Source organism: Cladophialophora bantiana (genome assembly GCF_000835475.1).
Source record: "Cladophialophora bantiana CBS 173.52 unplaced genomic scaffold supercont1.17, whole genome shotgun sequence".
NCBI lineage: Eukaryota > Fungi > Ascomycota > Eurotiomycetes > Chaetothyriales > Herpotrichiellaceae > Cladophialophora > Cladophialophora bantiana.
In genome coordinates, this window is record NW_015971591.1 from 800,093 (window position 1) to 828,054 (window position 27,962).

The window sequence follows — 27,962 nt, forward strand, 5'->3', positions numbered from 1 at the left end:
CCTTCAGCCGTTCTCTTCGCCTAGAAAGTCCAAGCAGATTGTTCTCATTAATGACCAAGATACGATGCGAATAGGGGAAGCCGAAATGGCAAATGCTGCAGCCGCAGTCTCACACCTAGGCCCCATCGATACAGAAGGCGCAGCGTAGGTCCACTCTGGGCGTGTGAAAGGAGATACGAGGCTGAGAGTAAACCACACCCAGCACCCTCCTTCCATCCCCGATGTACATGTAGCTTTCCAGTTGAAGAATGCACGGGAGTAATAAATCACCACCTTGGCTGCGCATCCCCGCTCACTCCTGCTATACCAAACAATTGGCCATTTTAGAATGCCGCCATCAGAATTTGGGTCAGGTACCCTTTTATGTCACTGAACTGGGTAATAAGCGCCTTGTCCGCAAGAGTATTGACGGAAAGGGATGGTGGCGTTGATGTACGTACTTGAAGACAAGGCTTTGACCGTGGTAACGAAAAGGGACTAGTGGAATTTTAGTGGGCCGGTCCAAGCTGTCCACCACTCATATCACCAGCCACCGGCCACTTAGAAAGGCGCTGGCAAGCGAGTCACATGAATTGCCCGTACACCTCTAACCGTCTTCGGCCCTGATGGACATTCTAACAACGTCGAAGGCACTCCAAATTAATTTCAATATTTTGTTATTCAATCATTCAGTTGGCGTTAACATGAAGAGCTCGGCAACCAGCCATTTCGGAAACCAGTCACTTTGCGACCATGTACTTATAAATATATACCTCGTACGACGGCTGAAAGTCAAATGACCCCCAAAGCAAACTTGGCGCTAAACTGCGGACACTCAGTGCTTAATGCTCCCCCTCCTACTTGTAGGTAATTCAGTGGGATGTTCGAGGAGACCTGTTGGCAAGAAAGGGCCTGTTTTCGGGTAGCCTGACGACGAGCGGGATTCCAAGGCCTCATGATGTGATGACGGCGATCTTGTGATGCTACATAATCACAGTTGTTGAAAATGTGGTCCAGGTTTGTGAAGCATTAGGAGGAAAGGGAGGCTATTGTCTGATCATCAAGCCATTCCTTGGTGCCCGCAGCTCAACCCTCGGGCTGAAAGCCACTTTCTCGAGCTGCAGATGGGCGACATTCATTAATACTACTCTTTTTGTTACCCTCTTGGTTCAGTCTATTGCTGGGCATTACACTAAGGAGAGCGTTTTGGCCTTTTGGCTAGCATAAGCAAAAGCCCCGTCGAACGACCACCGCTCTGGACAAAGTTCACGGACATCTGTCGTCAGTGACGCCGAAGAGATTCCGTCTGACGGCCAAAGGGCGAGATGGAGGTTCATCCTGCACGGTGGTCCACAGCTGGGCTTGTGGACTGGGTGGCCCGCCAAAATGGACCCAGGCAGGTTACCGCTTCTGCTCGAGGCGCTGCCCAGATCCCCGGTTACGGACTGCACGCTAGAGGAGGCAAGCCACCCTGGTCCTTGCACCAAGGTGTTGCCCCTGCCCATGGCCACCCCTGCCCTTCATCTGCCATTGCCCCTGTTCACTAAAATACTTGCGGGCACCGGTGCTGACTACGTAGTACCACCACCACCAGATGAGAGGGAACGACCATCGTGGCACAAAACAGTTTCACTGCCACTTGACCTGAATGGCCCATAATGCCATCCGTCACTGGCATCAATCTTCGTATCCCACGCGGCAAATGGATCAAGCCCACTGTTTACTGAGAGCACTAGATAATCCTCTAGCCTCGAGCAGCGAGCTCCTATCTCGACCCTGACTCGCCCGGGGCCACATTGGACAAGCACGAAGTAATAAATCAGCCCGCTCCATCCATGGTTCTAGCTTGTGCCTTCTTCATACTGCAGTCAGTACATGCTTACTCCCACATTGATATAGAGAGAGCTATAGCCATTTAGTCCTGAGTACCTGTGTCTTTTCGAATTTCCTGACACAAAGACCTCGCACTCGCAGCATTCCCTAACTTGTCACTCCTTCAAACCCGCGCTCTTTTCTTGGCCTTAATCTTGGATATTATTTACGTTGCATATCTCTGCCAAAACCAACCATGGTCGCCGAATCTGGGTTGGTATATTGCACTCCCTGTCCCAGACATCTCCATTGACATGAACGCAAGGGCGACGATAACAATGCCATCTTCCGCATCCTCTTCATCTACGTCTTCGACCTCGGCCACTTCTCCTGCCAATGACACTTCGGCTTCTTGTTCAGCTTCTGTGAAAGCTACACCCAATCCTTCCAAAACGGAACCCAAACCCATCAAACTGAGGGCAGCTTGCAACCACTGCTTCTCGGCCAAGGTAAGACGCAAACCCCTTTATTCCACCCAGCCTTCGCTGACTATTGCGGGAATAGGTTCGATGTGATGGGAACAAGGAGGGCTGTCGTAGATGCTGTGAGAAGAGATTATCCTGCGTCTATAGTGAATCCAGAGTCGGGAAAGTGGTAGGCAAACGACGAAAGCGACCCATCGACGACTCCATCGGCACCATCAACTCCCAGTTGTGGATTGTCCATAATTCCCTCCCCATACAGTCTATCCCTTCACCTGCCACCACCCACGGCTCAGATGAGTCGGGCAGAAGGGTTCGCAACCCGCCTGCCTGGTCCTCCTTCGTCGTCAACGGTGATTCTGGTTTCCTAAATTTCGACGAGACCACTGAGTCACTAGGCGCCCTGGAAATGGCAGACAACCGGAGCTACTCGATGGCCAGCGACCTCAGTTTCTTCCACAATAGCGGGCTGCCTACACCTGGTCTCAGCCCGCCTCAATTTACCCGATATCTGTCCCCGGCCCAACTTGAAGCTCGGCCTCTTTCGAGACAGTCGTCATGTCCGGTTGATCCATCCAAGCTGCACCCCCCAAGCTATGCGGTGCCGCTGTCTCGCAACATCGAGACTGGCCAGGAAGATGAAGAGTCAGTGTGCATCAAATTGCTCGCTCATCTCAAGAAGCATTCGTCTGATGAATCGCAACCGCGGGAGATGCAAATTGAGCTCTTGAAGAAGAGCAACGCTGCCGTGCGGAGGATATTGCGCAGTAAAACGGTTCGAACTGACTACCCGTGCCACTTACTGCTCTCCAACATTATCAATCACTTGGTTCGATTATGTGAGCGACTGTGTCAGGGCCGACTGGATGATTGCGGCTTGGGAAATATGGAGTGCCAGTTTCTACAAGAGCAAGTCCATTTTGAGGGCATGCCTGGCTTCTTTGATACCCCCGTTCCGACAGCTGTCCCGGCACCGGATCAGGATCTGCTGGGGAGCCTCGTTAAAGAGGTAATAGCGTTCACATCGATAGTGGGCGATTTCTTGAAGAAGAAGCCCATTTACGGATTCCAACATCTAGGACGGCACGAGACCTTTCATGTCGAGTTAGAACAGAGGCTGAAGAAGGCAACTGTCTTGCTACGGTCGTGATGATGGCTGAGCAGCGAGACGCGACGGATAGTTTGACCTGGATGGATGGGATGCCGTTACATGCCGCAGGGACAGGACAGACAAAAATGACATGACTCGGAAAATGGGAAATGATTCTAGGCATGCCAGCCCTCCTTTCGCTATCTCCTCTTCCATTCCTTTTGTTGCATTAATGGGTTTTCTGCTATATCTCTTTTTTTCCGCCTTGTGGCAGTAGCGAGGCCCATCTCCGGAGCTCAAAATGCTACAAATCAGCCAAGAAACAATGGGATTTCCCCACAAATGTCAGCTTTTGGTGGGAGAGGAGCCGTCACCCGAAGACCTGGCTGTTTACAGCAGGTGGTGTATCCTTGTATCCTCACACTATGGTGCCGCGGACCTGTTGATTGGCGGCCTTTGCAGCCAAAAGGTCGCTTCCATCTATTAGACGAACCCATGGTGCCACTTGCTCTCCTCATCCTGCCCATCATCATCATCCTTCGGACCCATGTTGGAAGTTGTTGATCTACAGTCCATGTGGAGGGAGGACCTTTTCGGCCTAGGTAAATTCACCATTGACTCTCTGATTACATACGGGGGTCGAGGCTGCCAAACTTCTTCCTGACCCGAACTTCCTACACCGAAGAGGATTCCGCACCTTTGATGCCACTCGCCCGCCCCCAATCCCACGTTCTTTGGCATGACCGCTCCTGACACCGGCCTTGTCCTCGCGCAGAATTGTCCGGCGAACTGAACTGCCCAAGCATCACCTGTCAAATGTGCTCCGTGGCCCCGTGTCGACGGACTCTGATCTCCATTATCCGATCTGCCACCGCTGAAGCTGAAGCACGTAGCGCAAGATGATGCGCCTCCGACGCTACCGATTGTTCCTACTAGTGGCTGTTGTCGCAATTGTGTCAGTTTACCATCTGACTCGCAACAGTCACTGGGAGAACCCAGCTCTTGAGGCTCTCGTAGGATTGAAGAACAATCACGCTACCAAACAAATTGCCCCAAGCACAGACTCACCGGCGCAACCCTTTCCTGTTCCACCTCCAGCCCCTGCCCGAGAACAACTCGCTGAGCCTCGAGTCCAGCCGGCCCATCCTGCCCTACCACCGATCGAGTTCCAGGAAACTGTTCCTCTGCCTCCACCTCTACCGGAAACCACTTCGGTGGTGTCCAGCCCTTCGCCCAATGCACGGCCTACAGTGACCAAAGAAGAGTTGCTCGGCAAACAACCGAGTGAGGATGAAAAAGTTGGTAAACACGGTCACAGCTGGCATGAGGTCAAACCTCGGCCCGTAGAGCCAGGGAGAGCATATTGGACACAACAAGAGGAACATTTCCCTGTGCCTTTGGAGAATCTGATTCTGCTCCCAAGCGGCGAGCCGAAAGCTCTGCCCAAAGTACAATACAAGTTTGGCAGGGAAGAGCTTTCCATAAAGAGAGATCGACTCCGAAAACAGAATGCAATCCGCGAGGCGTTCAAGCATGCTTGGTTCGGCTACAAGAATTATTCGCTCCCTCACGATGAGCTCAAGCCCATCTCGAAAGACGTAGGGGATCCGTTCAATGGATGGGGTGCTACCCTGGTGGACTCGCTCGACACCCTCTGGATCATGGGATTGCGCGATGAGTTCCACGAGGCCGTGGCCGCCGTGGGCAGAATCAACTTCAAGACTTCTCCAAGAAAGGATATACCGCTCTTTGAGACGACTATCCGGTATCTCGGTGGACTGATTGCAGCTTACGATCTCAGCTCAGGGCAATATCCCGTCTTGCTTGATAAAGCGGTCGAGCTTGCCGACATTCTGATGGGAGCCTTCGATACGCCCAACAGAATGCCTGCGGTTTTCTATAACTGGGCTCCCTCCTCTGCGTCGCGCCCACACAGAGCCAGTGAGCACACAGTACTGGCAGAAATCGGGTCCCTCGCGGTCGAATTCACCAGGCTAGCTCAGATTACCCGAGAGCCCAGGTATTATGACGCGATCGCACGGGTCACCAATGCTCTAGAGGAGTGGCAGATGAAAACGACTTTTCCAGGTCTTTGGCCGCTGAAACTGGACGCATCCGGCTGTAGAAAGTCTGAAGCTGTTTCAAGATCGGCAGCTGACGCCGATAATGAAGGATCGGAGGCCGCTGCCTCTGGAGGGCCCAAATTTGGCGGCGAAGAGTTGCTTGCGGTGGAGGGATCAGTCACGGACAATCGGCGCAACCCCGACGAGAATCCTTCGAAGGTGTTGACAAAGCGACAGCAACTTTCGTCCTTGCCCCCAAATGAAGAATCCGCGCAGAAAGATAGCAAAGTGACTGCAACTGGACAGAAGCTCACGCCACTGATCGATAGGGAATGGGATGAAGGGGATGACGATGTTAATTGTGAATCCCAAGGTCTGAGCACTGAGCCGGATTCCACCACCCACACCTACGGAATTGGCTCGATGGCCGACTCCACCTACGAATACTTTCCGAAGGAATATGCACTGCTTGGCGGGCTGAACCAGCAGTACAAGAATCTTTATCTGGATGCCATGGAGGTTGTCCGAGAGGAACTGCTGTTCCGACCGATGACGAAGGAGAACCATGATATCCTGTTCCTAGCAAAGCAAAACATCTCCCCTAAAGCTAAGGATCCTGCTAAGAGAAAGGTCACAATCTACGAAGGCACGCACCTGGGATGTTTCGCAGGCGGCATGTTTGGTCTTGGGTCTAAGCTGTTCAACATTCCTTCAGACATGGATATTGCAGAGAGGCTCACTGACGCATGTGTTTGGGCTTACGCATCCACACCAGCAGGTGTCATGGCTGAAGAATTCGAGCTTGTGCCCTGCAATAGTCTGACTTCGTGCAAGTGGAATGAAACCAGGTGGTATGAAGCGCTGGACCCGAAGCTTGAGGAGAGAATGCAGGCGGTAGAGACTTACAACATGAACCAGCAGAGGCTATATGAACAATCGATGGTTGTCATTGCCGATGTGATGGATAGGGAGGATGATTCTGTGGCCTCGATGATGATGTCGGACCCCAGCTTGAAGAAGAGAGGTACGCCGATGGATTTCGAAGAGGAGGAAAGAACAGAGACGATCATCTCTGACGATGCGGGTACACATGCAGAAGGACTGGGCCCCAAGCTATTCAAGCCGCGGGTTGCATTGTCACACGAAAAATATGTTGCGGCCAAAATCCAGGAAGAGCGACTGCCTCCAGGATATACACGGATCAAGGCACGCGATTACCGACTCCGACCCGAGGCCATCGAGTCGGTATTCATCATGTACCGACTGACCGGAGATGAGACGTGGAGAGACAAGGGATGGGCCATGTTTGACGCGGTCGACAAAGCGACGAAGACGGAGGCTGCCAACGCTGGCATCAGGGATGTTACTAGCCAGTTGATGGAGCAGCAAGACACGATGGAATCCTTCTGGCTCGCAGAGACGTTGAAGTATTATTATCTCTTGTTCAGCGAACCGGACCTGATCAGCCTGGATGATTATGTTTTGTAAGTAATCTGACCACGAGAGTTCGCGGGAAAAGTCTCGGCTAACTGGATGGACACAGGAATACGGAAGCGCATCCTTTTAAACGACCCAGGTGAAGGTGGATTCATCGTGGTCTTTTTGTCGAGAACGAGCACGTCCAAGGCAGACGGACTCTTCGACTTTCAAAATTTGGGATATCCACAGCATTTGTGGGGTGTCTGGAGCGGATACGACTTTGAATTTGCAGCCTTGGAGTTCCCTGGGTACTGGCATACCGGCAGTGTTGACTGGTGGTAGATCAAAATATGATACATAATGACCCTGGCCATTGTTCCAGTGCGGTCAATAGGTGGCCAGAGACCAACTTGAACAACCCATTTGTGTTCCGGGTATACATGTGGGCGTTGCCTGAGGCCTACCAAAGGACTCTAGGAATATTCCATAACACAGGTTTGGCTCTTAGCTAGCCAGACAGTATTAGGCGACAATCGTGACCCACGGGGGATCCGGGCCGACGCCCACGCCTAAACCAATGCTTGTACTTGGGGTGGATTCTCCCACCAGCCCTTAGCCCTCCACCACGTGCATTGTGACGCTGCGTGGCAGGGCGTCATGTGTCAGTAGTTCGCAACCTCGAATCCTACCCCAAACACGGAATTCAATTCACTCCACATCAATCCGCACACATCACTGTGACCACTGGTAGCTTGACCTTCGATGGCCATATCCAGCTCATTCATCGTGATGCGTTATTATACCACTGTTCGGTTTTGTCGCCCAAGCGTCTCCTTCTCATGAGGAGGAACGTCTGATTTGCTTCTGAGCCTGTCCACTTTCCCGACTGCACCGCGGAAGACGATATGAAGCAGGACATAGCATGGAACACGAGGTTTCTTATAACTTCGAGGACGAAGACCAGTTTTGGGCCGGTACCGAACACCGATCCGTACTGTCAAACAGGAGCTCGACTGACTTCACTCCGCCAGCTCTCGAAGAGACCGTTTCCCGGGACTGCAGTACCCATGATAGCATCGACGATACTCTGCGATCCTACATAGAACTCATTGGGTGTTGTCGGGGTAGGTTCTGCTGCAAGAATGAAAGGGCAAAGACCAAGCCGACCATGCTCAACTCAAACTAGGACGCTTCCTTCCAACCGACGATGATCTCGGCCGATGCGCCTTCAAGCTCCAAGAGTCGACGCTATTCGCAATCCACGCTGACTACATCCGCCGACAATTCGTCCAGTGTCTGATTGAGGTTGGTGGAGCAGAAGAGATTCATACAAAATGCAGGCTGATCCAGTGATTCGCACAGGACGACGAGCCAAATGTCGTGCTGGTGTCAACATCCTTCTTGATTACCCACGCGCAGTTGAACGAAAAGACATACGAGCTGTTGAACGACGAAGGCGCATTTCCAAGACTGATCCATCTCATATCGAGTCCGAAGCAACATGGCCACGAAGGAATCCACAGGCTCCTCATGGCCCTGCTCTACGAAATGTCACGCATACAAAAGATTAAAATCGGCGACCTGGGTACGTATGAGATTGAAGACACGGGGCTCAACCACCCTTTGACAAAGACTGATTCTACTACTTGAACATAGCGTATGTCGATGATGACTTTGTCAAGATGTTGTTTGAAATTATAGAACAGGTTTCTGACGACGTCGATGACCCATATCACTATCCTACCATTCGAGTTCTGGTAAGGCTGCTCTCTCCCCACCTCGATCAATATGCGTCTAATTATGCCTTCAGCTTGTCCTCAATGAGCAGTTTATGGTCGCCGCTCATGACCCTGCCAATGGTCAAGCTGCAGTGCCTCTCACCAACAAGGTGATTAAGGTCTTGTCTGCCCATGGCAGTGAGTATAAGACCTTCGGGGAGAACATCATCCTGCTGTTGAACCGTGAAGGTATCATCTTCCTTGTCACCCGCGATGATTCTCATTCCCTAATGGTTGGCAGATGAAACGTCGTTACAGCTTCTGACCCTCAAATTACTCTACCTCCTTTTCACAACGCCACCTACGTACGAATACTTCTACACCAACGACCTGCGTGTGTTGGTCGACATATTGATTCGGAACCTGCTTGACCTGCCTGAAGAGGCGTCATCCTTGCGCCATACCTATCTTCGTGTCCTATACCCCCTTCTCGAACACACGCAACTACAGCAACCTCCACATTATAAGAGAGACGAAATCCGCAAATTGTTGGTGGTTTTAGGCGGAGGTCACCTTGGCGGCCAAAACGGTTCTCATGAGGGGTTACAGCATTGGGGTCATTTTGATGCGGTTGATGAGACAACAAAACGGCTCGTCAAGCGGTGTGAAGGAGTCAGTTGGCTGATTGATCCGGAGACCGAGCCTCCAGTCCATGCAGAGTCTCCAACCGACGAAGGAGCCTCTGATGTGTCATCGCCAACCTCTCCTACAAAAGCTCGCCCGCCAGCCCTTCCAGCACCTCGGAAACTGAAGAAACGGAACTCTTCCAAAGGTTCCACATTGACTATTGGTCAGTATCTCACCCCTCGGCTTGAAGAAGCCAGACAGTCCAGTTTAAGTATGATGGAAGTGGCGGCACAAAAGGAGAAACCAGGGGTCATCACCCCAAGCAGGAACCCAGGTTTGAAAAACAATCTTCGAGCCGTCATAATGCAAAAGAAGGAGAAACCTCCCCCGCCACAAGCAAGGAGATCCGGCTTGACGCGCATGAAAGCAGAAAGAATGGAGAGCGATACCGAAATTACGAAGACAGAGATCTCGAGTGCGGAACCTGCACCGAAAGTTGAGGTAGAAAATCGCACCCAAAACCACAATCATCACCATCGTCATCCCCCTATTCCCTTCCATCATCATCACCACCACCACAATCATGGAGCAGCCTCCCCATTACCGGCAGCTGAAGAGAAAGATAAGGAAAAGGCCAATCCACCTCCAGTTCCTTCCCATCACAAGGGCCACCATTTCAGCAAGAAGCCCCCACCTACTCCGAAGGCACGGCGCAGGCGAGGTAGAGAGGGCAGTGGTGACAGCGCAAGGGAACCAGGCAAATTCAGCTCGAATCTGCCGTCCATTGTCACAACGACAACAACAGGCGATATAATACCCGAGGCAAGTCCTTTCTCGCCAGTGGACAAGACATTCAGCCCCTCGGGACCAGATTCCGCGTCAACAATCGAAAGTCGTATGAAGCTCCCGGTCAGCGAGGCGTTGGAGCGGGCACAGGCCAGAGCTCTAGCAGAGATCGAGGAGACATTGGAGCACGTCGAGCTTGAAAAGCAGGGCGAGGCATACATTGCTGGAGAAGAGGGATACCCAAAGTTGCCGGCAATAGAAGCGGGAAAAGAGGACGATGCTGAGGCTAGCAGCGCCCACCACGTGTCCCAAGAGGAAAACGGAGTCGAGAATAAGGAAGAGCAACCGGGGATGTCCCGTGCACATTCTCAGGAAGAAATCGACCAACAGTTTCACGATGCAGTCCTCAATCAACCACTCTCGCAATCCCACACTCTCTCCCCCACACCCTCACAAATCCTAATACAATCTCGAACATTATCCCCCTCCCCGACTGCCGAGGAGATGTCCACGCCTCCCGAATCCATCACACCGTCCATGACCATGAACATGGCCACTGTTACGACGAGCACCATCGCAATGCAGCAAGGTCAGACCCAGCCCAGAATGGTCCTTACCCCGCCCGCGCAGGAGCCATCCCGAGGAGTCCCCGGCCCGCAGTATCAATTGGAGAGAAGCCCATTCCTTACCGACGAGGAGGTTGAGGAAGAGGAGATGGACCAGATGGATGAAGATGAAGGCGAGCGATGAGCACAAGAGAAACGCCGCCGAGGTAGTGGGCAGACTCGCACTGCAACCGTCCGTCCGGACATTGCCCAACCAATTCACGAAAACATGGACCAATAAGGCCATGTAATTATGTCAAGCGCTAGGAGCGGCTGGTGTCGATTTGAGGTCCCCCTGGGGCTCGGCGACGCAATACTACTGTAGATAGACAAGGGAAGCAAATGCGAAGTGATGCTTTAGCTCCAGTTCCAGCTCGAGATCAAGGACGCTAAGCTTTTAATGCAGGCTCCGCGACTCACTCGTTCATTCATGCACTCACTCGGCCACTCAGGACAGGGACAAGACAGGCCAGGAGAGGCCAGGAGAGGCCGGGAGAGGACAGGAGAGGACAGGACAGGACGAAGAAAAGGAGGTGGAGGAGGGGAGAGAGAGGGAAGGGGAGGCAAGGCTTTGAGAAAGACCAGAAAAGTCGACAAGTCAAATACCTCTTGGTGCTTTCTGCGCGTGGTAAAGTTCCTTTACGTATAGGAGGTAATGCTCCTCCTCCATCTGCCATCTGACAAGGAATGCCTCTTCGGTTCATGGATTAAGACGAAACTCAAAAAGGTCATTTGGGAGAATTGTTGCGTCGACCCATTCCGACGGGGAATTCTGCCTGGTAATTGCTACGGACTATCTGACGGCCATGGGACGTGCGAGAGTGGATAAACCACAATACCCAAAGCTCCATCCCATATCCTGTGCTAGTCCGGTCATGTCTGCATGCCTGGATTGATGGCTGAGTGTAAAAGCTCTTAAACCACTCCTATCCCACCACGCGCACCACAGATCGAGCGGTGAGCGCCGTATTGATAGACCCGGCATTCAATAACAATTGCCACAAGATGGATTTCTCATTGGTCATAACTCCCTGGACTGTTCAGTATAACCCGATTGCAATAACTTTGCAGGGCTCGAAATCGGATTGATCATGCATGTGTTTGTATCGTTGTGCAGGGCTTTCCAACCTCTTACTTGTAAGTGGGTCGTGTGATGCCTGCCAGAGGATGTAGACGAAGATCGAATATCTGTTGTTCTCTAACAAGAGGGTAGAATGGCCATGAGGGTATCATGTTGCAGTCGAAAAGAAAAGCAAGTAACAAGAAAAACGCATCGGCTGTTTACTGATTTTCTTCGTCGAATTTTGATCCTGAACGCTGAACGCTGAACGCCGTCGCTATGCAGGAGTAACAAGATTGTCTATTGTGATGAAAGTGCAATTGTCCATTGTTGAAATCGTTTGATCGTGTCTCCATCTTTTGACAATTACAGATGTCGTTGTCGTACAGTGCATGTTTCCTCCTTGGATAGGCCGAGTTGTCCGTGTAAACTTGCCACTCAGTGCCTCAACGCCGGTTTCAGCATGATTTATTTCCTTAATTTGTAAACGCAGTGCAACCGGATGCAACGTGTAGGATGAAACAAAAGCCTCATCAATGGTAAAATCTCAAGGTTCAATCCCAACGCAGTTTAATGGCCATAAATGCCAAAGAACTGCTCAACGCCAAAAGCCCCAGGAGCCTTGTAAGTCGCATCGTAGGCTTGGAAGAGGAACACCCCGCCGGGATTCGAACTGAATGCGCTCTTTAGAGCATTAATCGCGGTTTGCTGGTTGGCAGGCGACGGGATAGCCTGGCCATTGGGCTGTCCTTGGTATGGCCAACCAGACTCCGTGACGATGATTTGTTTGCCATTTGCCTTCTTAGCAATAGGGGCAATGACACCCTCAACAAAAGAGCCTGCATTACTGGCTGATGTGTTGGGATCAAAGAAGGCGTGAGCGTTGACGGCGCAATAATCCGATGCCTGACAAAGTGAAGGATTGTTCTGGTGCGCGGCGAAGGTGTCCACAGTGACGATGTTCTTGGTGAACCCAGCAGCCTGCAGGATCGGACGAGCCACGTCGAGCGCAGTGACAACGGCGGCTGCCGCACCACCTGAATTGACAACTTCGTTGCCAATGACAATAGTGTCGACCGGTCCCCAATTTCCGTTGATCATGCCAACAAGCGTACCCAAATCACCAGCAACATTGCCGATAGTATTAAGACCTAGCATAACTTGCAGCCCTTGGGCGGCAGCAGCAGCTGTGGCCACACTAAGGTCACAGCCAATGTCATAGAAACGGATTTTGGAGTACCCTTGACTGGCCAAAAAACCAAACTCGGAGTCCATGGTGCCCTGGTCCTTGCAACCATTGCTGCCAATGAGTTCATAGCAGATACCATAACCACCACCAGCAGCATTGGCTCCAGCGTTGGCTCCACCTTTGACGCCTTTGTACGAGTTTCCATTTTCCATCGCTGCGGCCATGCTTTTCTCAGCGGGGGCAGTGTTAGAAGTGGTCAAAGGTTGAACAACACTTGCGACTGGTGGAGGAGAGGAATTCACCATCTCGGAAGAAGGAGCAGCGGGCACTGGTTCCGCAGACTCGGAGCTGGAAACTGGTGGAGCAGCAGCTGATTCAGACGCATGGGGATGTGCCCCGAAGGGGGAATTGGAAGCTTGGGCTGGGCCTGGGGATGGAGGAGATTCAGTTTCGACGACCACCAGAGACGCTTGGGAACTTGATGCGATGGTAGTGGGAGTTGGGTGATCACGGTATTCGGTGGACAACACATTATTGTACTGATCGACCCAGACGACCGCATTGTTGGCGGTGACGGTAACGACATCAGTGACTGTCGAGAAGTCGATCGCTCCCTCGTGGCGCATCGCATGTTGGTGTCGACGATTGCCTCCTGGCGCAAGTCAGTTTCCACCTAGAGCGTTGTCGGAGACCTTGAAACCTACCATGGGGGATAGCCAGCACGACAGGTGCGCACAAGGCAGCCAGACCGGGGATTATTGCTCTCATGGTGGATTAGACAATGAATGGGGGAATGATTGCAAGCAGTGAAAGGAGTGTCAGGACCTATATCGACGGAAAACCAAAACGGTGAGCAATGTGTCTCACCGACCGGCGGTCTTGAGAGTAGGGAAAGTTGGTGTAGCGCAAGATGGTCTGCAATGGGGTTGGCAGGGCGTCCGACAATCTTGTATAGAGACAAAAGGGAGATTGCCAGTCAGTGCCCTCTTGGTCCATGCACTGTCGTGCACGGCTTGAGTAGCCACCCTTTGTCGGCAAAGGCGACAACCAGACAAAGCACAGACAACAAAGAAGAAGATCTGGGCTGCATCTAGATGGCTGCTTCTGGAGAAACCAAGAATGCACAAAGCCTTCAGGAGCGAACTGAGGCGCGAGACGCGACGGAAGCGTTGTACTTTCCCATGGCAGCTGCAAACAGCGCAATACAGGGGCACAATGAAGGATAGAGAGCACAGGATGAACAAGACATCGAAGAAACTCACCAATTTAGACGCAAAGGAGTGTGCTGATGATATTGTCAGAGAGTGTTGAGGTTGCGAAAGAATGATGTTGATGTCGGTGTTTGGGTCAAGCAGAATCCAGGAATGTCGGCAGGAATTTGGGGACTGAGTGGTGGACTTTATAGTCGGCGCCGTTGTCGATTCACCATTTCTTCACCTTGGCGAAACCGCTCACAGTGTCACTCTGTCTGGCCAGCTGCTGCAAGACGAAACGGGTAAATATGGTTATACATGGGCAACAAATATGGTGAATCTGGACTCCAGTGCTGTGCAGTGAAGCATTTTCGCGTCACCCATCCACCTGTAGGCCGGAATCCGACCATTCTTCCGTTTCCAGCATCTTTTCAGTTGTCGTGAAGATGTCCTGGGACCATACCAGGCTGTCAATGTCAATCAGGGTAGACTTTCTACAGACATTCGTCGTGCTTCCGACACGACAGATGGGCATATACCTTTGTTCTATATCATTTTGCTGCAGGTGGGCCGTGAAGCTCACCATCGCTAGCACCGATTCACTAAATGATATCACAGCTGGCCTCTAGAGTCACCAGATCAATCGAGGCAAATGATCCATCCTTGGACGTGATGTGATGGCGTGGGAATTGAATGTCGCGGAGTGACGCTCCTGCGCTTGAATCTTAACAAGCCTCCGCAGTGACAGTGACAGTCCAGCACACTGCAGGGCGAAATTCAGGCCTCAGTATGTGCTGCATCAGAAGTTACTACCAAGGAGATCCTTGGATAGGTGATGATGAGGACAAGCGTGGTTGATGATGTGGCTTCAGGAATTGAAAAGTAGTGTTCAACCTTGGCCAGGCTTGGTTTAGCCTCGACAATATCCAGCCTCGTCAGCCGCGTCAGCCTTGTCCCCCCCAATCGAGAGATATCAATTAAACACCTTGATGCGCTTGATCTATACGGTATCATCAAATCGTCAATCCGGATCGCATTGGAGCCCACCCTTGTTGTCTTCGTGCCCTGAGACTTTTCACAAACCTTCTGGCTATACCAAATCATGTCCGCATACAATCCCCGGAAAGTAATTTCTCCCACAATCAACCACCTCTCTCACCATAGTCTCTCGCCCATTTCTCAAACTCTTCTAACCCCTTCTTACTCACGCTTGGTCGAATGCTATCCAGACTGGCTTCGAAATCCATCATCTGAATCGGTCGAATCTGCTCTTTAGGAGTGTACAGCAGAGCCTCGCCGAGATGTCTTAGAGGGCCCATGGCCGCGTCTTTTGCAAGCGCTGTAATGTCAGATCCCGAGTATCCTATTTTCAAGTAGTGAGCATGGTGAAACAAGACCGGGGCGAGGAGCATCCGAAGAACTCACCCTCCGTCAACTCTACCAAGCGAGCAATGTCCTCTGGGCTTAGATCATGTTTCTGATGACCCAGCAACGTCCGAATCTGTGTCTCTCTGGTTTCTGCCTCTGGCAAAGGGATGTACTGTCTCCTGACAAATCTACGCCTTGCCGCATCATCAATGTCCCACGGACAATTGGTGGCAGCGAGCACCAATACTCGGCTAGCATCCCCCACGGTCGTATCCTTGCCAGCTGCTGCTCTTTGCAGGTCAGACCACTGGATGAGAAACTCTGTCTTGCTCCGTCTCGACGCCTCGTGCTCGCTTGACCCACTTCGGGCGCTCAAAAGGGAATCGATCTCATCGACGAAGATGATACTCGGCGCCAGAGCTTTCGCCAACGCGAACAAGGCTCGGACGAGCTTCTCGGACTCGCCATGCCATTTGCTCGTCAGACTGCTAGCACTGATGGCAAAAAAGGTACTCTTGCTTTCAGTGGCGACAGCCCTTGCAAGCATGGTCTTGCCCGTCCCAGGTGGTCCAAAAAGGAGCATCCCTCGAGCAGGTTCTCGCAACCCCATGAAAAGATCTGGTCTGAGAAAAGGGTATACCACTGCCTCCTTTAACGCCTTTTTGGCAGCAGAAAGACCGGCAACGTCCTCCCAGTGAACTTCATCCCCTTTGACGACAATTTCATTGAGGATTTGTTTGGCGGCATTTTCATCCACTCCCTTTGGTAGATTTTTAAGAATATTCCCCAGCCTCTTCTCCTCCGCGGACAAGCCATCTTCTTCCAACGACTCACCATCCGTGGAGGGCGGAGTGATTGTGTTGGCGCTCGCTGTCCTGGTTCCACCGCCCCGCCTCGGCCTGTCAAGATTTCGTTTAGGGGTTTCGTCTTCACTATCAGAATGCATATCCCGCTTTTGAGGGGAGCGTCCTCTTGTTTCGAGGGCCGTATCCGCCGCGCCGACAGGTTTTCGAGTTATACCTGACGCAGCACCACCAGATCCAACTTTTGGGTAAGCTCTCTCTAGTATGTTCCTCGCCAGTGGTTGGGGGACGTTATGTGTCCGTACAGGGTATTCTTTTCGATAGGTAATATCTGGAGCTTTCGGCAAATGAATCGGAGATCTGGCTCGTGGTTTGCCGACTGGCTGGCCTGTGGGTGGTGAATGCTGCGGTACAGGAGGCGGCAGCTTCTCCAGTTCCGAGTCAAGGTCAATGAGGCTGGGTGCTGAGTCAGGGTTTAATTTCAGACTTTCCATAGATTTGTTCATTGATGATGATGGCGGGCGTGGTGGTGCGGAGGAAGAATTCGGAATGTCACGCGTGGCATGTTGCTGTTGGTAGTCAGGAACACTCAAGAGAGACGATGCATTTGACTTCCGGTGCTCCTCGTATCTGGCCGTCGTATCTTGGTCGATGCTCCGTCTTGCAGCTGTAGCGCTCAATCTGGCTTCGATCGTGGGGTCTGAATCTGGCCTATGGGTGGGGTGAGAGTTCTTCCGTGGTTGAGACTCCCATGCCAGACCAGCCGCTTTCATAGTATCGGCCCTTCTGTCACGGTTTGAAGCTGACCGATACTTCATGAACCCCCTCCTCTCCGGGCGTAATGTTGTCCGCATCGTTTTTCTGCCGTGATCGGGACTGGGACTTCTAGAGGCTTTCGTGATCGGGATAGGTAAGGTGGGAGGAGCACCTAAAGGTGACGACCGAGTTCGTGATATCGGAGAGGTGTTGTCAATTGCCACGGCCTCGCTGCTCCTGGTGACACCCAGTGGCGGTCGTGGAGGCAATGCAGGGGTGGCATTGGGAAGTTCAGACATTTGCATGGGTGGTATCGTTTCTCCTCCAAGCCACGAGCCAGGCTGTTCAGAAGGGGTCGTCGTTATCGATGGGTTCCTTCTATTCTTCCCAAGACGCTTCCTGCCACTGCTGCCACTACCGCTCGCATTTCCATTGCTGTTGCCGGTTCCACCCCCATTCTTTTGTTCTAGTTTTTCTTCCTTGCGCTGGTCTATTCCCAACTCTTCCCGGCTTCTCTTCAAAGTCTCGAGGAGATCGACTCGATCTTTGCATTGTATCTCCAATTCCCTCAGGGAGTCATACAGGGCCCGCTCGGTTTCTGACCGAGGGGAGTAACTAGACGAGAGTTTGTAGGCCTTGTAATGATTAATTTGATCGAGCGCTGCCTTCCATGACCGAAGAGCCTCGGCCTCGTTGCCCTGCAGACGGCCACCGAGTTAGCACAAGATCGAGAAGTCGGGAATAGCGTGTTCATTACCTGGCCTTCGAAAAACACGGCGGTAGAACATTGGAGATAGGCCTCATCGTACGTCTTTTGCATTGACGAGGATGGCTTGCTCCGCAACATTTTGGACGTTTTGCGAGGATGCGGACATGCTCAGACCAGGGAGAATGGATAACGAGGCAGTAAGAGGATATCTGGTGAGTTAATTGAGCGAGTCGTTCAACGGAGGCTGAGCCTCGAATGGGGGGTTGTCTTTTGGTAGAACTGGGCGAGAAGGCAATACGCAAAGCACAACCGCCCACTAGTCACTGGAGACAAGTCCGCTGCCCGCTGCCCGCTGCACACAGCCTCCCCTCCAATACGTCACCTGAACAGCCGCCCAGCAGCCATCACACGAGTCTTGATCAACCATGCTTACCCTTGGGCCTGGTCTGAAGGCAACAAGATGGACATTCATAGCAGCTCCGGTGTCCAAACTAAGGAAAACGGACTGTATATGGGCGATGGCAAATTCACGCTCGGAACAGATATTGCACGTGGTGCTCCATACAAATAGAAGGGGACCTCCGTAAGGTAAGCACAGGCACCAATACCGACACAGCTCACATAGCCAAAGCATCTTCAATTTTCATTGCTGATGAGCCTGGTCTATCAAATGACGAAAAGAGGCCGACAAACAGCTGGTCGAAACGCTGAACCCGTCCCACTTTTGGTGTTTTGCCATAGATATACAGTATTATCCCGAAGCCCCTTCCCAGCGTCAACAGCTGACTAGGGGCGAGCATGAGGCCCTGCTCCCATTGCTATAACGCCATTTATTTTCGCATATATGCATGAACACTTCTGCCATTGCGAAGGTCCAGCAAGTCCTGCTCCGTTGAACTGAAATTGGTCGTGATCATGCTCGAACTGCAAACACAAGCTCGGTACCGAGGCCATTACCTCCCAAACGCACCTCCATTGGGTATCTCGTCTGCGCAAGGGGGAGATGCGAATACCATGACGCGCACGTCCAAAAGGCGTGTGATCCTGCTAGATCCCTCACTGATTATGGGATATGGAAATGCTGAAGCGATGTTGGTCGATCGTTGGCCGCACGAGGTTGATCATAATTTATTGGTATGAGGAGTTTGCTCTTCCCGAAGCGTCCTTTTGAAGTATGCCTTTGCCATTTCGTATGACGACCTAAGGAAAGGTTAGAATGTCACGGTAGGGGAAGGTCTTAACTAGCCCAGGGAGCGCCAGGGGCCTTACCAGCAAATGGCGGTGCTTGGCATGGTGGTGATGATTCTGGGCCGCCAACCTCTCATAAAACCCCTCCAACCGAACTCTTTCTTGATGATGGCCGCAGCATGGAATAATCCTCGTACATTGCGTATCTCGGCTTGTTGACTCAGTCCCCTCGTCTGGAGCAAGGTCTTGATCACATCTAGCGGGGTGGTGATGCCGGCCGCAAATGCGCCGGCCAAGCCACCCGCCACGCAATGTGTAATCGGGTCATACTCTTTCCGAGGATTCATGATTTTCGAGAGAGATTCATAGGCCATGAATTGCGTAGCTGTAAAGGGAACCGTCATGCATAGTGTCGTAGGGTAGGATACGTAGAATGCAGAAATCCCTTCAGCTCGCCATACTGAACGGGCGCAGTGCGATATTGACCGGTAGGTTGAGCCATGCACCTGCATCCGTTGTTTAATGACTGCGGCAGCTGGTCAGTATAGTGTCCGGGATGTTTTTTTTTTCTCTGTCTTCGAAGTTGTAAAGTAAGATTCGTACCATCAAAAGGATTCATCAAAGCGTCACTCGCAATGGTGGCGCATGCTCCGCTTGCAGCTGTAAATCTCAGTTAGCACCCGCCCAAAAACCCCATTGAAGCCCGCAACTCCAGAGCCCACTCACCAGCAGCGAGAGGATGATGTTTGCCATCTGCTTTGTTCCCACCTGCGAACTCTTTCACCACTTCATAGGTACCAAAATATACGGCGTGAGCAGGACCTAGCAGCAATTATTAGAGTTAGGAGGCGGTCCCCCAGTGTCCATTTCCTCCAGTTTTAGCAACACACCTGCTCCAACAATGACGCTGGTCACTCCTCTCCATAACGTCCGCAGACCTTCTATCCGATATATCGTAGATACTGCGTGTGAAAGCCCCGTATACAGGCCACCGGCCGAAGGATTTATGATTTGCATCCGTGTCTGATGTCAAGACCCAGTTAGCCAGGTGTTCGCCGCCAGCACCGGGAAAGGAACGAATTTGTACCTTCATCAAGTCCACGGGATACATCACCGTATGTTCCTGGGCCTGTCGTCAGTGATTCGTGTCTTTCTCTTGATTTCTGTCCGCGTACCGCAATGCCTGCGAACGCGCCGGCCAACATATTGTGTCCGAGACCATAGTTCGGTGGCAGGGCTTCATAGCTGTGCGAGTGTCAATGCCCATTCTATCCTTTCGGGAACGGAGAGCACCACTCACTCGAATTCTTCACCAGGTACCGCATCCGGGCTGCTCGACACTGACATATTCTCCGCGGGCAATGCCGCTGGGAATTTGGCTGACGCCGCCACGATTGCGGATGGGACTGTTGTTCCTGCTGTCTGCTGCAATCGTTCCACCGAGACTAGAAAGGTTGCTCAAAAGAGCAAGGAAGGCGAGCGACAAGTGCTCCAGAACCAGGAGAGGTCCGTGAGAATGTATAATGCCGGAGTAAATGCGCAGGCAAAAAAAGCGATCCGGACCAAGTATCAAGTCAGAGCCAGGGCGAAATAATGGCCCGGGCGAGGCACTCAGATCGCTCCAAAGATTTTGGGTCGACCTCCACGGCTCTGCTTAGAAGTTTGAGCCAGGGTCTCTTAAGCTTGGGCTTGCTGGGGGGGAGCTAAAGTGGCTGGTTGGTCGACGGGCACTGCGGCTTTCAAGGTTCCCATCAATGACGGCCCCGGCGACTCTCTTGGGGAGGGGGGATGCCTACTTCTGAGTTTCTGAGCCCACCAGCCTGCCAGGCCTGCACTTTGCTCTTTGCTTCTCGCCTCCGCGGTACGTATTATCGCGAAGCTGCAGACGGCGACTCCCCTTCTGGGCTTCCCGACCTCGCTCCTCCAGGCTCGCTGTCAAACTCCTTTTTTGGCCTCGCCTCTCTCGCTCCCGCGTCGGTCTCAACCCACTAGGCTCGGCCATAATCACCGACACATCTAATCTGTGAGGGGGGAATGGAACGATGCTCGGTAATGTTCTTGATCCGCGGTAATCCTGGCCACTGGCTGAATCCACGAGAATACGCCGCCCTTGCACCGCTCAGACTGCATCGTCCCTTAATGCACAGCGGCCATAAAATGAGAGAGTTTAAAAAAGAAAAAAACTGTATTGTGCATCGAACGCCATGGTGTTTCCTAAGGAGGGATGCATTATATTGCAATACAGAGAGGCTCACTGTCCAGACGACCATTCAGCTGCTACATCCTTTGTTCTCAACCATGAACTCGTACTCGGCATGAACAAGAACGAAAGACGCCCACTATGCATGCATTATGCCCCCAGCGCCCTCTACCAACACTTCTCAATCCAAGCCAAAAGCTCTTGATCTGAGCGCCGTTCCTTCGTGACAATGCATCCAAGTTGCCCCATCCATCAGGGAACGCCTCGCTGGCATAACTATCAACCCCGCCAATGGGTCGATCGTGTGCGTCACCGTTATCTACCTGGGTATTCGTGATATGTCATATTTCCACATTGAACTTCCATTGGTCTGTCAAGATAGATTAATGAGAGGTTGCAGAAAATGCTTGGGGTCGACAAACCTTTCTTCAAGTTTTCGGCCGTGTCGCCCAAAAGGATTTCTCGTCTCCGGTTACAGTATGTTGTCTTGTCGAGAATCTCAACTTTCAGGCTCCCGAGCTCCTGCACGGGCTTCTCGAACATCTGACTCAGGTTTTCAACCGCCATTTCCAAATCCTTCTGGTTGTCCTCGAAGATCTCAGTCATGTTATTGCGAGCAAGATAGAAGGCAAAAGCATAAGTCCACTTCAAGGTCTGTCGGCAATTTTGCAGGGCTTTAGAGGCCGTGTCGAGAAATTGCACTTCGATCCACGACATGTTAGATTGGGATTGAAGGCTCGTCATCTTCTTTTCGGTCTTGAGCCACAGATCCTTGTCAAGCTTAGCAGACTGTTCGTGGTTGGCGTAACGGTTGTAGTAGTGTAGATATCGCTCTAACGAGTGTCGAGAACGCGCCTGGGCATCACGAGCATCTGCTCCTGATTTTTCCTCGAATCGGTTGCAATTGTACCAACTAGTTCCATGCTCCGACCAAGGGCCCATACACATCCAGCAAAACTCGTGTTTGCATTTTCGGCAGGTCATATGATTGCAACCTCCATTCTTCTCGATGGTTGAGTTGCACTTGGGGCACTCTTTCGTGTTGGCGGAAATCCAGTTCGAGGTTTCTGAATCATCCTCGCACTTCTTCAGCCATTTCTTGACGAGAGAGCAGGGCGCCGGACGGTGATCGGCTAGCGTGCACCCAAAGCAGAATGTGTGGTCGTGGTTACAGCGGACCGTGGGGACAATTCGGCTGAGATCTCGTTTCCTGACAGGGCAATCCACGGCATACTCGCATTCAGGAGCCGGGCACCACTTGAGATTGTCCTTGTCGTCCACATAAGTTCTAGTGAGCAGGACGTGATAGCGATCCATGACACTCTGGTCGACTAACAGCCTCAAGGATTTGGAGTCCACAATTCGATGGCAGCCGTCAAAGGGACACTCGATTCTAGCGGCTTCCCCTTCCTCCTTCACTTTTTGTGTGAGATAATGGGTATAACAGTTGGTACAAAATCTGTGGTCACATTTCATGGCATACGTCTCTAGGTCTGGAGAGTCCTCGAAGCAGATCTCGCAAGTGAAACCCTCGACCTTCTTCGTCTTCGGAGCCTCAGCAAATGTGGGTCCCAAGCCGGCAGCCTCGAGAACTTTATCTTGGTTGTCCATGTATGATTCAATCAATTTCTCCTTGTTCCATCTCATGAATCGGAGGAGGATAGCGGTTTGTTCGACAGGTAGCTCGATGATGGAGGAGACTTCTTTGAACTGCTGTTCCTGCTGAGAATTGATATCATCGGGACTCAGAACCTTGTAGTCGACTTCGTAGGGTTTTCGAGGACTTGTAAGAATGTCTTTCTCGTTGCCAAAGCCACCATCCTGGTCTTGGTCAAAGTCTGTAGTCATTTGTCAGTGTCCCGAGGCCACTGGACAACAAAGTGGGATATACTGACCGTCTGCGAGACTGGCAATATCGCTGTCCTGTGTACCTTCATCGAAATCAATTTCATCTCCACTAGGTGGGTCTGACATGAACTCGTCTTCTGAATCCATGGCCTTCAACGACGGCGAGCCGTGCTCGGTGATGGGAGTCGACGGCCGCTGCGCAGGAAGAGCGGACGTCTTGCGTGATTTTACTGGACCGTTGCCTGACGCGTCAGTGACGCACTCCGCAGCCTTTCTCTTCTTTGATTGAGGTGTCGTGGTGGCTTTGATAAGGGCAGCTGTGTCTCCAGACGAGACAACAGGCTGCTAGTTCAGTGAGGGGATGACCGGAGGAGCAGGTGACCAGCGTTTGAGAGACGAGTCAATGTTCCGACGGGGGTTGGGCAGTTAGGTCGACTTGGACGGCGCTTCAGGGAGTGGGAGACAATCATCTACACATATCAAGACAAGATGGAACAAATTGAACAAACGCAGGGAGAAAAATCTCGGGTCGAGGCCAGACGAGGAAAAGGAAAATGATCGTAGTTACAAGGAGTCCGTGAGGCAGGCAAAGGCAGGCAATTGCGGTGGCACCACAGACGAACTCATTAGTTAATGGGCGATGGAACGGGGCGAGCGGCGGGCGAGTGCAAGTGAGCAGGCATGGCAGGGCAGGTCACCAGGGTGGCGGTCACCATTACCGAGTACTGATCAGATCTGTCATATCCCCGTCTAACACGTGACGTGAAGCCTCGTCTATCTTCGTCTCCGTCTCCGGGCAGTTCGGCATTCTCTCGTCCTTCCCCTTTTGCTGCTATTGTGCCCATATACACTTTGGAAATCCTCAATATTCTCCCTACATAAGAAGACACGGCCTCTTTTGACACGGGTGTTTGTCAACTTCTCGAGGCTGATTGATGGATTCATAGGCATGTTGCTCCCACAAGCAGAGAACAACGAACACGTGCAAGGCTGACACCCTCTCCAGGGAGAAGGTCCTGCCATGATGACCCGTGCCGGTCGTTTGTTTCTGCCTTTACTCATCTTCTTCCTCGCTTTCACTTTCACTCTCTGCGTTCTCTAGCCAGTCGATGAACTGTGAGCTTGGCTGTCTCACCGCCGCCATTTCTGGCTCATTTTTGGATCTTTCATCAGCCCACCAGTCAGTGAAGGCTTCCTCGCCAAACACCTCAAGATCATAGAGATCCTTGACGACGAACAGGAGTGTCTTGCCACCGTCTTTCCGCTTCGATAGTTCTTTTTGAGCATCGAGCAGAAACGAAACTTGCTCTTCGGTCGCCTGTTCTGCACCTGTCCGGCGAATGAGTGGGTTGTATGCGGTAAGGATTCGTCTGGTTGCGTCTGCAGCGGACAGTCCAGCCTCAATTTCGCCGTGGATGTGCTTCATCAACGCCACTGCAACGGCTTTGCGAACCTGTGTTTCATCCGCTCCCCCGCTGAATCTCAAACCCATCAGCTCGCTGAGCATATCGTCCACGTGCTTCCCTTCCTGCATCCGTTGGACGAGGATGGCTACTGTGTCGTGTTGAAACCGGTCGAAGGACTCATCGCCAAAACTTTGACTTCGCGATCCACCTAGGGAGGAGACCTCGTCTTCAGACATGTCCGACTCCAGAGTTGACACCGAATCTGCAAAGTCTGGCTTGTCGTATATCAGTCTCGACAGCTTAGAACTCAGATAGTCCTCCTCATCCTCCACATAAGCATGGCCTTCTCCTGTATCCCCAACGATCAAAGCGTCATTCTTCAATTCTCCATCTACTCCCTGCTGTGGTTTGCAAATTCTTGCGCCAGCTCGAACCGTAGTGCCAGCAGCGATCTTAACGCCAAAAGAAATCAGAACGCCTTCTTCGATGATGCAATCGTCTCCTATGAAGGCTTCGTTTCCGATGATAGCCCGCGAAATCTTGACATTGTTGCCAATAGACACGTCATCCCAGATGTATGCAGCATCCAATTTTGTATTTCTGCCAATATGACACCGTTGGCCAAGCACACTGCTTCTGATTTCACACCCTGCGCCAATGGTGGTTTCAGGTCCGACGATTGTCCCGGCTTCGAGTTTGGTGGGCTTAACTGCGATCACTTTTTGATCGATAATGACTCCGTTCTGAGAATGGTCGTAGTGTGTGTCGCCGAAGACGTTATTTTCCACCGCAATTGATGCGATTAGGCCTTGCTTCAAATCTTGAGATATAACGTTGTAGGACCAGAAATCTGCGGCTCGGGCGGCGTAATGGTCTTTGACGATATACACGTGGATCGTCTTTCCATTCAGTTCCCAGTCCTTTAGGACGCCGAAGAGAAAGTCCTTTCGAGGCGACTGGTTGTCAAAGTTGTCCGACCACAGGCTGAGAACATCCGGCGTACATATGTCAATTCTGCAATCAACGAGATCCTGTCGGACCTCCAGTTCCGGAGTTTTCAACAGTTCGGGGTCAATGTGGGAGGTGAACTGAGTACCCGGAAATGCTTCCTCGTAGTGGAGACATCTCTCCTTGGTTGGGTCGATGACAAAGGTCGGCACTACTCCGCCACTATGGTCATGGATTCCGGGTTCGGCCTCCCTAAGAACCATGGTCATGATGGCATTTTTGTCCTTTTCTCTTCGAGTCTTGTGCTGTCGCAAAGCCTTCTCGATCGGAAAGTTTGCGATTATGTCACCACTGACCACAATGAAGTCTCCCGCCATCAAGTGCTTTTGGTCGAGGTCTCTCATGATGTCGCCCACTGAGCTCGCGATGCACCTCAGAAGGGTCAGGCTCTCAAAGGGAGAGTTGGGAGACTTCCACCGAGACCCCTCGATGTAGGTTTCGACTTGGTCGGCATGTGCCCCGGCATAGACGTAGACGACTTGGACTCCACAACTTGCGAGATAGTCGAGAGTATATTCAATCAGGGGGGTGTTGGCTAAAGTTAATAGACATCTCGGCTTCTCGAGAGTGAACGGGGCGAACCTGTCTTCGAAAGTGTCCGCAACGACGACTGCTTGCAGGGGTTCTTCCTTGTTGTCATCTCCGGATCTGCCTCTCCCGCCAGCAGATTTTGGATGTTTGGGCGGCATAGTCGATTTGGTCGCGCGACTTCAAGTCGCCTTAGTCTTCGTTATGAGTGTCCCTGCCACACAGCGCTTAGTTTCTTGGAGAGTGATATGCCCTGCGGTTGCATATTCCGAGCAGCGATGGTTTTCACGAGGAAATTATTGCGGTGATTTCTTTTTATCCAAACTGAAAGGGGACCACTTCCTCGAAGATCAGCCTCGCACGAACTCGAGAGAATCTGGGACAAGGCGTGAGTCACATGTGCCTAGTCGAAGGCGGTAGTTTTAAATTTCTGGAGCAGATTTCCGGATCTCAGCGAAGGGATTGCACGGTGGGATGGCAATGGTCAGTTCTTGACTGCGCCAAGCCTACGCAGGCGAGCAGGTGCCAGGGAGGCCTCTGGGCGTCACGGGCGTCCCCTACGAGGTATGGTCCTGTGTGAATAGTAGGGGTCAAGGGGTCGTGCGTCATAGCTATGGAGAGCGAGGGCGGCCCCCAATCGTCGCCGACCTTTCAACTGCGCCCGTGCCTGATTAAGATGCACTTTTGGATCCATTCATAATATATCTTTTTGATTGTCGTCCTTGTTGCTGGCTTGCTGCTGCTCATCCCTATTCTCAACCACGCTGCTTGCATCCAATAACCTAGACTAGAGACACTGACTCTGTCTACCCTCTGCCTCTCCAGCTCAGCCTCTTCCTGGTTCGGTCAGTGTCGCTCGTTGTAAAGAACACCTCTACTTTCCCCCCAGCGGTCGCTCACCCTCCTTTTTCGTCATGTCGACCGAAACCCAACAGGCGAACCTGCAAATCGATTTGGATCCGAAATATGACGACTATGACTTCCCCACAACTGCCCCCGAGAACCAGTCGGGGCATCCTGGCCATACCACCAAGGAACAGGATGCTCAAGTACGCCAGCTGAGGATGATGCTGGAAAGAGAAGGCTACACGGAAAGGCTTGACACTCTGACCCTGCTGCGCTTTCTTAGAGCCCGCAAGTTCAATGTCGAGCACAGCAAGGCAATGTATGATTCCACGCGACAAGATGATACAAACCAGGTATTGACGCAAGTCATAGGTTCGTCAAGAACGAGGAATGGCGAAAGGAGTTTGGGACGGATGAACTTGTTCGTACTTTTGACTACAAAGAACGAGCTCAGATGTTCCAATACTACCCACAGTACTATCACAAGACCGACAAGGTATGGCCAAAATGCATTTGCCGGCATTGTCCAGAGTCACTGACAGAAATCGGCAGGATGGGCGCCCTGTCTACATTGAACAATATGGCAAAATTGATCTGAATGCCATGTACAAAATCTCTACCGCAGAACGCATGGTCCAGAACCTAGTGGTGGAGTACGAGAAGGTCGCCGATCCACGATTACCTGCTTGCTCGCGTAAGGCTGGCAAACTGCTCGAGACTTGCTGCACAATTATGGATATGAAAGGTGTCGGTGTTGGGCGAATCCCATCCGTGTACGGCTACCTCAAGTCTGTCAGCGCTATCTCCCAAGACTACTACCCTGAACGACTGGGCAAGCTGTACATCATCAATGCTCCATGGGGGTTTGCCAGCGTCTTCAGCTTCGTCAAATCGTTCCTTGACCCGATTACAGTTGCCAAGATCCACGTCCTAGGCTCGAACTACCAAAAGGATCTGTTGCAACAGGTCCCCGCAGAAAATCTCCCCAAGGAGTTTGGCGGCGAATGTGAATGCGATGGTGGTTGTCAATTCAGTGATGACGGTCCATGGCAAGACCCCAAATATGCGAAACCACCTAAATGGGCGAGACAGGATCCAGTCACGGGCAAGGATGCCGGAAACACAGTCCAACCTGCCCCTACTGACAGCGCTCAAGATCCTGCCACGAAAGACGCTCCCGCTCCCGCTACAACACCCGTGGAGGCTGAGAAGGCACCGGCCGAGGGACCGAAGATGCCCATGGAAGAGACAGCAGGGTCGTAGATGATTTCACGCAAAC

General features: G+C 52.0%; 9 protein-coding genes across 9 annotated transcripts; 4 read left to right on the plus strand and 5 right to left on the minus strand.

Moving 5' to 3' along the window:
- Window positions 1-2,129: 2,129 nt before the first annotated feature.
- Window positions 2,130-3,423, plus strand: Z519_10250 (uncharacterized protein; the record flags this gene model as incomplete). Its single annotated transcript, XM_016767967.1, has 2 exons — window positions 2,130-2,300; window positions 2,356-3,423. 2 exons carry the CDS (start codon window positions 2,130-2,132, stop codon window positions 3,421-3,423), a joined length of 1,239 nt encoding a protein of 412 aa, XP_016616065.1.
- An 839-nt stretch (window positions 3,424-4,262) lies between these two features.
- Z519_10251 (uncharacterized protein) lies at window positions 4,263-6,914 on the plus strand (the record flags this gene model as incomplete). Its single annotated transcript, XM_016767968.1, has 1 exon — window positions 4,263-6,914. One exon carries the CDS (start codon window positions 4,263-4,265, stop codon window positions 6,912-6,914), a length of 2,652 nt encoding a protein of 883 aa, XP_016616066.1.
- Window positions 6,915-7,767: 853 nt separating this feature from the next.
- Z519_10252 (uncharacterized protein) lies at window positions 7,768-10,726 on the plus strand (the record flags this gene model as incomplete). Its single annotated transcript, XM_016767969.1, has 7 exons — window positions 7,768-7,819; window positions 7,877-7,969; window positions 8,032-8,150; window positions 8,208-8,430; window positions 8,502-8,602; window positions 8,656-8,812; window positions 8,865-10,726. The coding sequence occupies 7 exons, from the start codon at window positions 7,768-7,770 to the stop codon at window positions 10,724-10,726; spliced, it is 2,607 nt and encodes an 868-aa protein (XP_016616067.1).
- Window positions 10,727-12,211: 1,485 nt separating this feature from the next.
- Z519_10253 (uncharacterized protein) lies at window positions 12,212-13,598 on the minus strand (the record flags this gene model as incomplete). The annotated part of the gene is made up of 2 exons (XM_016767970.1): window positions 12,212-13,482; window positions 13,535-13,598. 2 exons carry the CDS (start codon window positions 13,596-13,598, stop codon window positions 12,212-12,214), a joined length of 1,335 nt encoding a protein of 444 aa, XP_016616068.1.
- Window positions 13,599-15,165: 1,567 nt separating this feature from the next.
- On the minus strand, window positions 15,166-17,797 carry Z519_10254 (uncharacterized protein; the record flags this gene model as incomplete). The annotated part of the gene is made up of 3 exons (XM_016767971.1): window positions 15,166-15,386; window positions 15,449-17,648; window positions 17,708-17,797. The coding sequence occupies 3 exons, from the start codon at window positions 17,795-17,797 to the stop codon at window positions 15,166-15,168; spliced, it is 2,511 nt and encodes an 836-aa protein (XP_016616069.1).
- Window positions 17,798-18,780: 983 nt separating this feature from the next.
- Window positions 18,781-20,194, minus strand: Z519_10255 (uncharacterized protein; the record flags this gene model as incomplete). The annotated part of the gene is made up of 8 exons (XM_016767972.1): window positions 18,781-18,859; window positions 18,929-19,373; window positions 19,451-19,507; window positions 19,574-19,669; window positions 19,738-19,870; window positions 19,935-19,970; window positions 20,023-20,092; window positions 20,148-20,194. The coding sequence occupies 8 exons, from the start codon at window positions 20,192-20,194 to the stop codon at window positions 18,781-18,783; spliced, it is 963 nt and encodes a 320-aa protein (XP_016616070.1).
- Window positions 20,195-21,362: 1,168 nt separating this feature from the next.
- Z519_10256 (uncharacterized protein) lies at window positions 21,363-23,042 on the minus strand (the record flags this gene model as incomplete). The annotated part of the gene is made up of 2 exons (XM_016767973.1): window positions 21,363-22,885; window positions 22,943-23,042. 2 exons carry the CDS (start codon window positions 23,040-23,042, stop codon window positions 21,363-21,365), a joined length of 1,623 nt encoding a protein of 540 aa, XP_016616071.1.
- A 907-nt stretch (window positions 23,043-23,949) lies between these two features.
- Window positions 23,950-25,998, minus strand: Z519_10257 (uncharacterized protein; the record flags this gene model as incomplete). The annotated part of the gene is made up of 1 exon (XM_016767974.1): window positions 23,950-25,998. One exon carries the CDS (start codon window positions 25,996-25,998, stop codon window positions 23,950-23,952), a length of 2,049 nt encoding a protein of 682 aa, XP_016616072.1.
- A 753-nt stretch (window positions 25,999-26,751) lies between these two features.
- On the plus strand, window positions 26,752-27,946 carry Z519_10258 (uncharacterized protein; the record flags this gene model as incomplete). The annotated part of the gene is made up of 3 exons (XM_016767975.1): window positions 26,752-27,002; window positions 27,056-27,179; window positions 27,236-27,946. 3 exons carry the CDS (start codon window positions 26,752-26,754, stop codon window positions 27,944-27,946), a joined length of 1,086 nt encoding a protein of 361 aa, XP_016616073.1.
- Window positions 27,947-27,962: the final 16 nt, after the last annotated feature.